Source organism: Pan troglodytes, chromosome 21 (assembly GCF_028858775.2).
Source record: "Pan troglodytes isolate AG18354 chromosome 21, NHGRI_mPanTro3-v2.0_pri, whole genome shotgun sequence".
In the NCBI taxonomy this organism is placed as follows: domain Eukaryota; kingdom Metazoa; phylum Chordata; class Mammalia; order Primates; family Hominidae; genus Pan; species Pan troglodytes.
In genome coordinates, this window is record NC_072419.2 from 20,269,519 (window position 1) to 20,285,274 (window position 15,756).

The window sequence follows — 15,756 nt, forward strand, 5'->3', positions numbered from 1 at the left end:
CACAAGCATTTGGGAAAACACATGACCTAGTAGAGGTAATTATGAGCATGTTACAACCAAGAAATTCTACATGTATCCAAGAAATTCCATGCGTATCTTCGTGATACATCCAAGAATATTCACAAAGGCACTGTTTCATAACAGAAATAAAGTATAATAATGAGCAATAGAACAGATACATTGTGATAAGTTATACAATGGAATTCTCTGTAGCCATGAAAATGAATGAACCATATACACATATATGGATATGGCTAACTCTCAAAAATAGAATGTTTAATTTCATTTTTTACTTTTTAGAGATGGAGTCTCGCTCTGTGGCCCAGGCTAGAGTGTAACGGTAAGATTTTGGCTCACTGCAACCTCCCCTTCCCGGGTTCAAGTGGTTCTCCTGCCTCAGCCTTCCAAGTAGCTGGGATTATAGGCACCTGCCACCACACCCAGCTAACTTGTATTTTTTTAGTAAAGACGGAGTTTCACCATGTTGGCCAGGATGGTCTCAAACTCCTGACCTCAGGTGATCTGCCCACCTCAGCCTCCCAAAGTGCTGGGATTACAGGCATGAGCCACCATGCCTGGCCCAGAATGTTTACTTTTTAAAAAGGCAAATGACAAGAATACACAGAGGATGCTTTTATAAAGTTCAAAATTAACAAAACTACAAAATAGACTATTAGGAATAGATGTATCTGCGGTAAAACTATATAGAAAAGAAAAAGAATGATTAATACATAACTGGGAAGTCACACAGAGGACTGCAGACACTGGTAATGTCTGTGGCTATATGTGTTCATTTTATTTTTATTATTTGACACAGAGTCTCGCTCTGTCACCCAGACTGGAATGTAGTAGCATGTGATCTCAGATCACTGCAACCTCCACCTCCTGGGCTCAAGAGATTCTCAAGCCTCAGCCACCCAAGTAGCTGGGATTATAGGTGTGTGCCACCATGCCTGGCTAACTTCTGTATTTTTATTAGAGATGGGGTTTCAGCATATTGGCCAGGCTGGTCTTGAACTCTTGGCCTCAAGTGATCTGCCTGTCTTGGCCTCCCAAAGTGTTGGGATTACAGTTGTGAGCCACCATGCCCAGCCCATTTTATTTTTCTTTAAACTGTAAATACACACTTTAATATATAAATATATACACACATAGTATTTCTTTAATCTATGACTTTTTCCCCACAATGAAGTATAAACATTTTTAAAAAGACAGTAAAATAATGTTTACCCTTTGACAACTGTGTGCTAAACAGCTTTCACCTGCCTCTTTGTCAGTTAATCCCCATCAAAATGATAACTTAAACCTAAATTTTCTGACTTTGAGGCCTCTATGCTCTTTCTGTAATCACAATAAACTGTTAATGCTATCCCAAATTTCATTATAAGCAGGCCCTACAGACTGCATTTGAAAAATCCACCTGTAAACTGGTGGCTTGACATTCAAGGGTGCCTAATCGTTTTCTTCCCTGGAAGAGTTTCCTGTCCACAGAAGCTATGAATATAGAAGGATATACTGAGGCTGGGGTACAACCTAAACAGCATTTCTAAGTCAATTTCAAACACTTCTTTGTTATAAAAAACAGAAATCATAAACATTTCAACTTCCCTAGCATTCCAATATTTAAAAACATTTATAACAGTCACAACTAAATTCAAACTTGATTTTTCTTCTTGCAATCTAAATATTTTCTTCCATATTTATTAGGGTGAGTTTATATAAGTTAACCATAATTCCTCTACTTTTAAAAAGACTTTCCAAATAACTACTAAGAAAGCAGTACCTTCCCAACCATTTTCCTACATGGTAGACACAATGACAATGTTTGTACAGCAAGATAGAGAAAACGGAGGAAGCAACCAGAGAAGAAAACAGCCTAGGGGCTCTGGTGGGCCTAAGGATGAAAGGGATCAAGATTGTGGCTAATTTGTCATCCACTGGTGGTATGCTGGTTGGGAATCCTTGAAACAGAGTAATCCTTTAAGGTTTACTCTTTCAACTTTTGTATTTGTAATTAACTGGCTACTTCATTGGCAGTGTCCTTTACGCAGTATTTGAAAGAGTATACCAGAGAAAAATGAGTTGTATATTAAAACAAAAAAAAACAGGGCTGGGCATGGTGGCTTATGTCTGTAATCCTAGCATTTTGAGAGGCTGAGGCAGGCGGATCACGAGGTCAAGAGATAGAGACCACCCTGGCCAACACGGTGAAACCCCGTCTCTACTAAAAATACAAAAATTAGCTGGGCGTGGTGGTGCATGCCTGTAGTCCCAGCTACTCGCGAGGCAGAGGCAGAGGCAGGAGAACTGCTTGAACCTGGGAGGTGGAGGTTGCAGTGAGCCGAGATGGCACCACTGCACTGCAGCCTGCCGATGGAGCGAGACTCAGTCTCGAAAAAAAAAAAAGAGAGAGAAAATGTAGAATGAGGGTAATAGAGAATCAAAATAATATTAACATTTAGGACTTCAATAGTCACATGTCAGCTAATGATGGAACACTTTCTGAGAAATGTGTTAGGCATTTTTATTGTTGTGCAAACATTAAAATAGAGTATACTTACATAAACCTAGATGGTGTATAGCTTACCACACACCTAGGCTAATGTTAAGACCTTTTTATCATTGTGTGAACATCATAATAGAGTATACTTATACAAACCTAGATGTTATAGCTTATTACACACCTAGGTTACATGGTATGACCTATTGCTCCTAGGCTACAAACCTGTACAGCATGTTACTATACTGAATGCTGTAGACAATTGTAACACAATAGTAGTATTTGTGTATCTAAACATAAAAAAGGCAATGTGTTGTGCAAAAATATGACAGCACTAGTTGATAAGAACTTTTCAGCTGCACTATAACTCTTATGGGACCACTGTTGTGTATGCAGTCCACTGTTGACTGAAATGTCGTTATACAGGGTATGACTGCATTTTCCATAGCTTGCCTTATAAAGCTCTATTTCTATTCTTGTCAGTTCTCTGATGACAGAATCTACTAAAAATCTGTGACAGTTCTTGTGTCTCCTAGTTTTGTGATCTTAAGCAAGTCTATGCTTCAGTTTTTCTCTCCTGCAAATGGGGTACTAACCACCTTGAAGAACTTAATGTAGTATTGTGTGTGAAGCATCTACAATAGTTCCTGATACAGCACACGCATCCAATAAGTGCAAACTTCCCCTTCCTCCCTCAAAGGATATATATATATATATATATATATATTTTTTTTTTTTTTTTTTTTTTTTGAGATGGAGTGTTGCTCTGTTCCCCAGGCTGGAGTGCAGTGGCGCGATCTTGGCTCACTGCAACCTCCGCTCCGAGGTTCATGCCATTCTGCTGCCTCAGCCTCCTGAGTAGCTGGGACTACAGGCACCCGCCACTAGGCCGGCTAATTTTTTTTGTATTTTTTAGTAGAGACAGGGTTTCACCGTGTTAGCCAGGATGGTCTCGATCTCCTGACCTCGTGATCCGCCCACCTCGGCCTCCCAAAGTGCTGGGATTACAGGCGTGAGCCACCATGCCCAGCCCCTCAAAGGATATTTTAAAATGTAATTCTTCTGGATCAAAATTATGCATCTAAGAATTAAATTTTTAAAATTCCCCTGTTTACAGCAATGGGATCCTAAAATAAAATATATTTTATGATGCTCTAAGCTGACAATGCTTAGGAAAAGTCTGATTAAGTCCTACAGAGACAGACTTCCAATTATTATTATTTTTTTTTTGAGATGGAGTCTTGCTCTGTTGCCCAGGTTGGAGTGCAACAGTGTGATCTCAGCTCACTGCAACCTCCACCTCCTGGGTTCAACCGATTCTCCCACCTCAGTCTCCCGAGTAGCTTGGATTACAGGCACCTGCCATCATGCCTGGCTAATTTTGTTTTTTTTTTTTTTTTTTGTATTTTTGTAGCAACAGGGTTTCACCATGTTGTGATCCACCCACCTTGGCCTCCCAAAGTGCTGGGATTACAGGCGTGGGCCACCGCACCTGGCCCAGACTTCCAATTATTAGGAAAGCATATACCTTCAAAGTGTATGCTTCAATTTACTACTAAAGCACATCATTCCGAATACCAACGGGAACTCAGTGGTTACTTATCTTTGGGCATACACAGGGTCAGGTTTTCAAGGTCATGCTAAATAATTTTACAGATAAAAGTTTTCCACATCACTGAATGGGTAGATTGAGCAAGGATATGTCTTTTTTATTTTTTAATTTTTTTGAGATGGAGTCTTGCTCTGTCACCCAGGCTGGAGTATAGTGGCATGATCTCGGCTCACTGCAACCTCCACTTGCCGGGTTCAAGAGATTCTCCTGCCTCAGCCTCCCAGGTAGCTCGGACTACAGGCACGAGCCACCATGCCTGGCTAATTTTTTGTATTTTTAGTAGAGACAGGGTTTCACCATGTTGGCCAGTCTGGTCTCTAACTTCTGACCTCAGGTGATCTGCCCACCTTGTCCTCCCAAAGTGCTGGGATTACAGGCATGAGCCACCATGCCCGGCCGGGTATATCTTTTGATAGCTCATTTGATTACAGCTATCCCACCACCCACCCTCAGTAAAGATTAAATTGAGGAAGGAAAGTACCCTCTCACTCCCACACAAAACCAGCAGATTCAGTTTGCGCAGCCACCAGTTCAAGCCATAGGAGTTTTTACTGGCTTCACCACAGACCTCAATTCCGAAAATTACCATTGCATATTGCATACAGTGAGCAACTGTCTACAACAGTCTAACTGAAAAGACATTGAGAAAGGCTGCAAATCTTTCAGAGGACAGAAAATGGCAATATGGTCCCAGAGTGAGATTAAATTTTGTATCAAACCAAAGATCTACAGAGAAGTACTTATGCCATATCCAGGCTGGGCCCAGTGGCTCACGCCTGTAATCCCAGCACTCTGGAAGGCCGAGGTGGGTGGATCACCTGAAGTCAGGAGTTCGAGACCAGCCTGGCTAACATGGTGAAACCCCATCTCTACAAAAAATATAAAAATTAGTTGGGTGTGGTGATGTGTGCCTGTAGTCCCAGCTACTCGGGAGGCTGAGGCAGGAGAATTGCTTGAACGCGGGAGGCAGAGGTTGCAGTGAGCCAAGACAGCCCCACTGCACTCCAGCCTGAGCGAAAGAGCAAGACTCCCTCTCGAAAGAAAGAAAGAAACAAACAAAAAAGTAAAGTACTTACACCCTATCCTTTACTTGGCTCCAAAACCTGAACCTATGGTAGGAATCAGATTTTATTTTGTGTATAATTTTATCAGTATTTCTGAGCTTTCAAAAGTTAAACAATAAAAAGTTCTCCAGCTGGCACAACAAATTAATACAATCCTTTCAAAAAGCAGGGCATGGTGGCTCAGGCCTGCAATTCCAGCGCTTTGGGAGGCCAAGGAGGGAGTACAGCTTGAGGCCAGGATTTTGAAGCCAGCCTGAGCAATGTAGTAAGAGCCTGGCTCTACAAACAATAAAAAATGAACTAGGTAGACATAGTGGCACACACCTGTGGCCCTAGATGCCTGGGAGGCTGAGGCAGGAGGATCGCTTGAGCCCATGAATGAGTCATGATCGAACCACTGCATTTCAGCCTGGGCAACAGAACAAGACCTTGTCTCTTAAAAAGATAAATAAATAAATAACACCTGAGAAGAGACACGAAGATGCTATACTCAAAAACGTATCTGTGAGAAAATGTAATAAAAGGTTATTATGTTATCCATTTAGCAAAACTTTATGAAGAACCTACAGCATAACATCAGGGCCCAACTTTTCAATTTTGCAATAATGAAACTGTTGAAAGCAAGTAGTATGAATGAGTTCTGTCAAAATAACACACGGAACATGTGCAACGAAAAGTGACAGCTTACTAGCCAGGCAGTTAGAATACAGATAGAATAATGAAGGACAACCACAAATAGAATAGCGAAAGTTTTGCTCTCCAGACCAAAGAATTCACAACTTCAAACAAATCAGCATAGCTGTGGGCTATGGGAAAACAATACATGTGACAAGTTTTCTTTTCTTGAGCTCACTTGTGGCAGATTGCAAGTTTAAGGCATAGTTATAAAAAGAAAAAAAAGGTATTAACAGTATAGTCTAGAAACGGTGGCTACACATGCAAACAGCGGGAAGGACTGTATTAACAGAATCATTCTAGATCTTTGCAACCAGAGGATCTTGCTGATTTACATATTTTAACTGGAATCCTGTGCAGGGATGTGGGGGGGGAACCAGATCAATTAACCTGAAACTTCATAAGGCATTGCAATTTTAGCACTTTCTGAAACTACTAGTAGAAAAATATCCTTGCTTTTTGAGTTAAATCTTTTTAAAAAGCTTCTTGGAAAGTCTCTTTTTAAAAATTAAATCGGCTGGGCGCGGTGGCTCATGCCTGTAATCCCAGCACTTTGGGAGGCTGAGGCGGGTGGATCACAAGGTCAAGAGATCGGCCAACCAACATGGTGAAACCCTGTCTCTACAAAAAATACAAAAATTAGCTGGGCGTAGTGGCCCACGCCTGTAGTCCCAGCTACTCAGGAGGCTGAGGCAGGAGAACCACTTGAACCTATGAGGCGGAGGTTGCAGTGAGCCAAGATAGCACCACTGCACTCCAGCCCAGGCGACAGAAGAAGGTCTCAAAATAAATAAATAAAATAAAATAAAAATAAAAATAACAATAAATCAATATTATTAAGAGAGAAAACAGTCTATCAAATAATTCAAGAAGCACTGAGAAAATTACCAGCAATCACATGGAGGAAATGTATTAGCATCATTTTTAGATAACTCTTAAGTGCTTCTCATTTTTATTACACATTTCAAACATGACTCCAATCTTTTTTGCACAGTATGAAGTTATAGCTTATTACCTTACAAACGCCTCATAGTCAACCTGTTAACTGGATGATTCAAGGAAGGAGCTCACGCTTAGGTTTTAAAATTCTAGCCACTTACCAGCTGTGTGACTTCGTACAAGTTACAAGAGTGCACTGTGACCTGCTTTCCTCCCCACCACCAAAATCTGAGGCAAACTACAAATTCTTTTAGCTTATTTTTAAGTTCAGGTTTTCCATTTAATGCCCTCTTCTATACTCGATTCAAAATTTTAAACATCTGGTTATTTTAAAAGTTCTGGCCAAAAAAAATTTTTCTGAATATATTTCAAATAATGAGCACATTGGCAATAAATGAAAATGGAGCCAAAACTAAACAGTGAACAGGTTTTGAGACATCTAAAAATTAAAATGCTTGAAACTGGGCTGCCTAACAAAATGAATGCCCAACTAATTCAAAAACATTTTTACTTCTAAATAAAAAGAATGAATAATACAATGGCCACATATGCATGTCACTGATGTCTCTGTTTAAGCTACTCAATGGAACAACTGAACAGAGAAATGGAGATAAAATAAATGTGGCAGGGGAGGACGAAGGATAAAGAACAGATACCGGAATAAAAATGAAATTACAACTGTGAAGAGTGGAGGAGGAAAAAGCAGAACAAAGAGCTACACCCCTACTCCATGCCCAAGGAATAGGAGTCAAAAAGGGACTCCTGGTGCTGTGTGAGGCAGTAAGAGAAGTCCTTGCCAGCGTGAGACAGTAAGGGGCACCTCTAGTTTTCTGGTTTCCATGTCTCCTTCCCAAGAGTAAGTATTCTAGAACTCTGTGTGCTCCTGCCAAGATATCCCAATGACATTCACATCCCTACCACTATTAAAGCTTTAAGACGATCAAAACTAATCTCAAAATCCCTTTATTCATACTTAAATCTGCCACCACATGAAGTTTACAATTTCCAAATCATTCCTTCTCCCAAAACAATGCTGAACATCCTCAATGACTAAAGCCATTCTACTCACTAGTCAGTTATTAGTCCTTAACAAAAGCCCCCTTACCCATTTATCTGCTAAGTGGAGTTTCACTAAAACTTAGCTCTCTTCTGAGGACACTGCTTCCCCTCTATCTCTTTTAGCAGGTGAATTTTTCTCTCCCACTGTCCCTGCGACTCACTGCCAATTCCCATCCACTGGCTGGCCCTCCTCCCCAGTGCCTCCACTCTGAATATCATATTTTCAGGCTATACTAGATGGACTACACTCTTCCTTATTGTAGATATCTTTTTTGTAAGCAAATTCTTCCAGAACCTGATGTAGATATCTAATGACCACAGTTGCTCTTCTCATTTTAATTTTAGCTCACTGCCACTCTTTCCAATGCTCCTGTCATAATTCTTGGTGACTTCAGTATCCACACAGATGATCCTCTGAACGTACCTTTGGCCTCACAGTTCACTGACCTCCTCTCCTATGGTTCTACACTCTACCCCATCTCAGAAATTCACTGCCAGGATTGTAAACAGGTTATGTGATTACCCAAAGTTGCAATCCCACCACAATCTTACTTTCCAAGCATCCTACTCTTCTACCACCAGCTCCAATCTTTTCATTTTAACCCATTTATGCCTGAGGTTGCAATTTTTTGAATTTTTGCAATCAAACTTTGAGCAGTAGGATATAAATAACTTCCACATGCTTAGCATTCCAATAATGGACCACTAGGCATAAGTTAATCTCTCTAGTAGTCTGAGACTAACAATTCCCTTGGTGTGAAAGTGGCAACATGCTTATAATGGAAGCATGTCTTAGTTTTTGGAAGTTACATTTTGAAGTGCTTTTTTTTACGTGTCATGGTGCTTGCAACTTTCTATCAAATATTTTAGAAAAAGAGTTGCCTCTACTTACTGTCTCTAATTCCTCTCTTCCCATTCTTCCTTCAAACCATACTACTTTCATCCCCCATCATCCTACAAAAACCATTCAATATCACCAGTGAGCTTCACACTGCTAAATCCAATGGTCATTCTCAGCCTGTATTTTATTGACCCATATTCTAACTGAAATGCCTTCTTTATTGGCAGGCTGAATACTCTGCAATTCTGAATTTCCTCCTGCTTCTCTGATAGCCTCTCCAGCTGCTCGGAATGGTCCAGGCTCATGTCCTCTACCTCTAGATGTTAGAGTGCTCCAAGGATCAGCTTTTGAACCTTTCTTTTTTACCTATATTCACTACCTTGTTGTTCTTATTCACTTTCAGAGATTTATACAATGAAGATTCTCTAATTTATATCTCTACCAGCCCTGTACTCTTAACTGTATAACCAACTGATTCCTTGGCATGTCTATTTAGGTATCAATGGGCATCTTGAACTTAATGTATGAAAAAAAAAATTCTTGATGCTCCCTTGCAAACATGTTCCATCCACAAGCTTCATTATCTGAAAATTACTCCAACAGCCATTTGATTGCTCTCCCCAATTTGGTCCTCGCCCCCCACTTTAATCTACGTATCTATAGCAGCAAGAATGATCCTGTTAAATATAAAAGTCAGATTTGACTGCTCCTGAGCTCAAAACTCTCCAGTGGTTTCTCATCTCAGTCACAGAAATTCATGTCTTTATAATGGCCTACAAGGCTTTCATGTCTAGCCCCAAACTACCTCTCTGATCTCAGTTACTTCTGTCCTCCACTGTAGTCATACTGTTCTCCTTGGATTCCTCAAACACAAGAGACAAAGTATAGCTTCAAGGATACTCCTATGCTACTTCCTCTGCTCACACAGTCTTCCTGGGCCAGGCTCACTCCCTGACCTCTACTTTCTTTAGTTCCTGGTCAAATATGTTTCTTATATATCTGTCACCTGTTTAGTCTCTCCTTCACTGGAGTATAAGATCTGTGAGTTCAGGGATTTTTATGTTTTGTTCACACAGTGTATAGAATAATTCCCGGCAGAGACTAGGTATTCAGTAAGTATTTGATGGAGTAAGGAAGAGAAGTTGGGGTTCTGTAGAGTGCTGAGTAGAAAAAAGACCAGCTATACATTTCACTAATATCTATTAAGCCAGAGATAGCTAAGAAAAACAGGACTTTTACCATAATCAAAATTTTAAGATTATAAACAAACATGCCATTATTTATTTCTGGATGGAATTTCATATATATTGTTTATATTCAGCTTGCATTATCTACAAAAAATATTATGTAGATTAACTGGACTATTAATACAGGGGAAGTTATATAAAGAGTTAAAACTGATTACACTTCATTTATACGTGTATTAGAAATTCCTCAACGAGGTACATTTCTTGATGAAGGCCCAACTGGCTAATTATATGCATCACCTTATCTACTCCTTAGTAAGTTGGCAGGATACCTTTAGCAACGCATTGAGATAGGAAATACAACTTCACATACATCAAAATAATTAAGTATAACTTTCTTTAAAAATTTTATAATTCAACATTTTTACTTATTTATAATCCTAATTAATAAAATTGTATTATTACATTTCCATAGGAACTAAAATATTGATAGAAAGAGTAGCTCATTCCAGTTGTTATGCCCACAAACCTGTTATCAGTTCCCTTAATACTTACCCTTAAGAAATTAAACTCCTCATGTTACTATACTGTATAACCCAATGTAAAAAGGTAGAACGTTTAAATAGTCTAAACTAGAATTTCTTCTGAAAAATCAAACCAAACCACAATAAATGTTAGTGATTAAGAGTACTTATTTTCCTGAAGAGGTTAATATTTTGGAGAGTCAAGACACAGAACCAATGAATGATATGGTATAATCTCATACTGACCCTCCGTGGTTTACTGAAGCATAACATCAAAAAAGTCCTGAGGTTCAGGGTAACTGTTACAGAAAACACACATTTCTTAAGACATAAATTCACTGAAATACACATGTCATGAAAGTACTTTGTAGTTTATAACGTTTGTAAGTATCTCTAAGCAAGAAAGTGGTATTATTAGTTCCAATTTCCATATGAATAAACTGAGGTACAGAAAGATTGCTCAATGATCTTATATGTATAGCACACAGAAAAACCCTTTACACTTGCATGTGCATGCGTGCATGTACATAAGGATTCACAGATAACAATACCTCATTAGGGGCCTTCAAAATATTACAGTTTAAGACCTTTGAAACTCATTATACATTAAAATATCAATTTTCCCCTATTCAATTAAAAGTAAAAAATATATACCCAATGTTGACGATAATTCCATGAAACTGACACTCTTACTGATTGTTGAAGGTATTATAAGCTGGTACAACACTTTCAGAAAGCAATTTGGCAATAACTTCAAGACACAAAAAGTATTCATGCCCTTTCTTAGTAACTCTATTTCTGGGAAACTATCCTATGAAAATAATTCAAAATATGGAAAAAGCTATAGGTTATTTATAACATCCCAGATACTTGGCATCTGGGATTTAACATTTGAGGTTTTGACACTGGTAGTTTTAACAGCTTGTGAGAGAACCACAGGTTGATCTACAGCACATGTAGAGTTGCCGTGTGAGCAAGGAAGTCACGTAACTAACTAGTGAGTTAAGCCTGAATGCTAGCATCAGCTTCTCATTGTGGCCTGGTTGTTCTCTACTAGTCCTGACATGCTTGGAAACATTTCTAGGCTGGGAGAGACGAAAAACACACCTCTGTTTTAAAAGTTTTTAAAATTAAAAGGCCCTAAAAAGGCAAGCCAATTACTTGGCTGCTCATGAAAATGAAGAAATTTAAGAAAAGCTTGTTATTTGTGGGTTTGAGATCTGTCCTATTTTTTTTTCAATGTTATAAGTCCACTGTAGTGAAAGATTAGAAATCTGATTGAATATTCAACAACAGAGAAATGGTAAATTAAACTGTAATCTTCTTAACCAGTGGTTGAATTAGGATAGTGGAATTACAGATGATAATCTTTCATTTTACATTTTCACTTCATAAGGTCAACATTACCCTAATACCAAAAACCAATACGAGGAATGAAAACTACAGATCATATTCCTCTTTGCCACAAGTACAAATATTTTTAATAAAATATTACTAAATTAAGCTGGGAATATATAAAAAGATAAGGTACCATGACCAAGGTGGGGTTTATCTGAGGAAACATAAGCAATGCTTATAACTTCCACTTATAGACAACAGGTGTAAATACCACTTTTAGGTATTTGCCCTACATTACTATGTTTTGTTTGTTTGTTTGTTTGAGACAGGGTCTCATTCTGTTGCCTAGGCTGGAGTGCAGTGGCATGATCACAGCTAACTACAGCCTCAACCTCCTTGAGCTCAGGTGATCCCACCACCTCAGCCTCCCCAGTAGCTGGGACTACAGGCATGCGCCACCACGCCCAGCTAATTTTTGTATTTTTTTTGTAGAGATGGAACAGTTTTGCCATGCTACTCGGGCTGGTCTCGAACATCTGAGGCTCAAGTAATCCACCACCTTGGCCTCCGAAAGTGTTGGGATTACAGGTGTGAGCCCCTGTGCCCGGTTTCATAATTATGTTAATAAAGACACAATCTAGATGTGGTCCACTTAGTGTGGGAACCTGTATCATATATCTGTACCTTACAACTGGCATTCTATATTTCTGAAATATTTGCTATAAAACACCTCAATCCAGTTTATTTTAGATCTGCTTTCTCAGACAACTGAACACTTCAATTTAAAAATGTTCATATTAAAATATATTCAATAAGCTCATTCTAAGATTAGAATTAAACTACAACATATTCAACTTAAAAGACAGAATTCAACATTTCTTAGAATCATAAAGTCAAGGGACTCAAGTAAAATATTTCTTAACAGACATCTCTGAGTAGCATAATTATGTAGCCTTATGGTGGAGATTTACTGACACAGAGAGCTCAACCCCTTAAAGCAGCCTTCAGTTCTTCTGCGAGACAATTCTAATAATATAGAGAATTCCTCTTTATATTATTACGTTAAAATCTACCTTCCTTCAACTTTTATCCACTGGCAGTACTGCTAACCTGTGAGGTAATAAAAGAGATTAAGTCTTCATTTACATACTCTGCAAGTATTTAAAAATAGCTGTTAAAATAACTTTTTAGACTTTTCCTCTCCAGGTCAAATCAATTGAGTTCTCCCAACCACTTGTCATATGATACACCAGTAAACTTCATTCGTTCTTACCACCACTTCCTGCAAAAGCCAAACATTTAAAACAAATGGGTTGCAACACAGCACTTCATTCCTGTAGGAATATGCAGCAGACCATCCTAGCAAATTTACTACAATAGCCAGTCAATCCTCAAATATCAAAATACCCTATTTTTTTCCCAAATAAAAACCCACGCAAACATATGTTTTATTCCCAATACAAAAGCACGCTACTTATAAAAATGGAATTGGTAACAGAACACTTTTAAGTTTTAAGCAATGGTATTCCTACAACTGGTTAGTACTCTTTCTCCTAGTGACTAATATAGGCTAAAGAACTGAACCCTTATCCAAAAATATATCTGGTTTTAAAAGTTATACACATATATAATATAAACAGCAGTAATCTATAAAAACAGTATTGACTGCAGAAGTCCCTGATGATTTGCCCAACAATGTTGAAAAAAATGTGTACAGTAGTCCCCCATTATCTGAGGAGGATACATTCCAGGACCCACAGTGAATGTCTGAAATCGTGGATAGTACTGAACCCTATAGCTAGTATGTTTTTTCCTATACATCTATAGCTATGATAAAGTTTAACTTATAAATTAGGCACAGTAAGAGATTAACAACACCAACAATAAAATAGAATAACTACACTGTAATAAAAGTTATATGAATATAATCTCTCTTCCTCTTTCTCTTTCAAAGTATCTTATTGTACTATACTGGGTAACAAACTGCAGAAAGTGAAACCATGAAAAAGGGGCAACTGCTGTTTACTACAGAATGATCCCATTTATCCCAGCTTTTATCTTTGTTTAGCTTTGACATGATTTTAATTAGTTTTGTACTAGTACTATTTTACTCTACTATGCTATATTTCTTTGACTATTCGCAGCAAGATTGAAAATCGAAGACTATGTAATACATATTTTGTGTTAGTGAAACCTCATGAATTAAGGACTAGTGGGGGTTATGGAAGAAAAGGTCACTTAAGAATTAAACATTCAAAAGAAGTGTAATAACTTTAGAACACGTGGTGCCTGGATTCAAGTTTCTATATCTTGAGAATACAGGCTCAAACCTAGGAAAAGCTACTCTGATAAATGGACAGGAAAAACTTATAGTTAGTAAATCAAAGAAACCAATTAAAAATAAGTTGGTAAGAGTCTAAAATGCTAGTCATTAAGTTAGTTAAATGGTGTATGCAAATATGATGTTAAGGTCCTCACCAAAACATTTCTGGCTCCTTCATATTTAAAAGGTACTCAACATACTGAAATTCGAAAAAGAGAAAACATTTAGTATCTAATTCTTACCTGGAACCCATTTAATTTCCATTTCCATATCATTTTCTTTGCCTTTCTTTTCTTTTTCTTGAATAACCTGCAAGAGCTGCCTGTATTTAGCAATTTGTTCTTCATCATCCTTCTGACTTTTCTTTGTTTTCCCATCTTCTTCTACATTGACTCCATCATCACCTAATGAAAAAAAAATTCACTTAATACACAGAAACAATTCATTTCTAACTCGTGTTCAGATCTTATGGTCATTCTCTTTTAAAAGATGCTGTTAGACCACAGGATATCAAAATCAGACTTAAATTTCTGAATATTAAATGAAAGACTTAGGGTCTCATGTAGAATAAAAATCAGTTGCAATATAAATTTGCACTGTCATAGCAGTATGTTTGGGAATGCCCCTTTTTAATAAAATTTATATTGGATAATAATTCTGCAGTTACATAACATCTTTGGGCTTCTTTTTCCTATAAGCTGCAAGATAATGAAGATGGCATTTTCACCCCGTCTGGGAAGTGAGGAGCGTCTCTGCCTGGCCGCCCATCATCTGGGATGTGAGGAGCCCCTCTGCCTGGCTGCCCAGTCTGGAAAGTGAGGAGCGTCTCTGCCCGGCCGCCATCCCATCTAGGAAGTGAGGAGCGCCTCTTCCTGGCCGCCATCCCATCTAGGAAGTGAGGAGCATCTCTGCCCGGCCGCCCATCGTCTGAGATGTGGGGAGAGCCTCTGCCCCGCCACGACCCCGTCTGGGATGTGAGGAGCGCCTCTGCCCGGCCGCGACCCCGTCTGGGAGGTGAGGAGCGTCTCTGCCCAGCCGCCCCGTCTGAGAAGTGAGGAGACCCTCCGCCCAGCAGCCGCCCCGTCCGGGAGGGAGGCAGGGGGTCAGCCCCTGCCAGGCCAGCCGCCCCGTCCGGGAGGGAGGCGGGGGGGTCAGCCCCCGCCCAGCCAGCCGCCCCGTCTGGGAGGTGAGGGGCGCCTCTGCCCGGCCGCCCCTACTGGGAAGTGAGGAGCCCCTCTTCCCCGGCCACCACCCCGTCTGGGAGGTGTACCCAACAGCTCATAGAGAATGGGCCATGATGACAATGGCGGTTTTGTGGAATAGAAAAGGGGGAAAGGTGGGGAAAAGATTGAGAAATCGGATGGTTGCTGTGTCTGTGTAGAAAGAAGTAGACATGGGAGACTTTTCATTTTGTTCTGTACTAAGAAAAATTCTTCTGCCTTGGGATCCTGTTATCTATGACCTTACCCCCAACCCTGTGCTCTCTGAAACATGTGCTGTGTCCACTCAGGGTTAAATGGATTAAGGGCGGTGCAAGATGTGCTTTGTTAAACAGATGCTTGAAGGCAACATGCTCATTAAGAGTCATCACCACTCCCTAATCTCAAGTACCCAGGGACACAAACACTGCGGAAGGCCGCAGGGTCCTCTGCCTAGGAAAACCAGAGACCGTTGTTCACTTGTTTATCTGCTGA

At 39.4% G+C, this 15,756-nt stretch overlaps 1 protein-coding gene across 2 annotated transcripts in view; it reads right to left on the bottom strand.

The window, feature by feature from the left end:
• Window positions 1-15,756, bottom strand: part of ESF1 (ESF1 nucleolar pre-rRNA processing protein homolog) — a 70,209-nt gene that overhangs the window by 30,796 nt on the left and 23,657 nt on the right. For both annotated transcript variants that reach the window (XR_010154250.1, XM_016937464.3), the window contains exon 9: window positions 14,305-14,466. Coding sequence is in view for 1 of the 2 variants with exons in the window: in XM_016937464.3 (XP_016792953.1) it covers window positions 14,305-14,466 (162 nt within the window). In the remaining variant the exon portion in view is untranslated. The remainder of the gene's footprint in view (window positions 1-14,304; window positions 14,467-15,756) is intronic.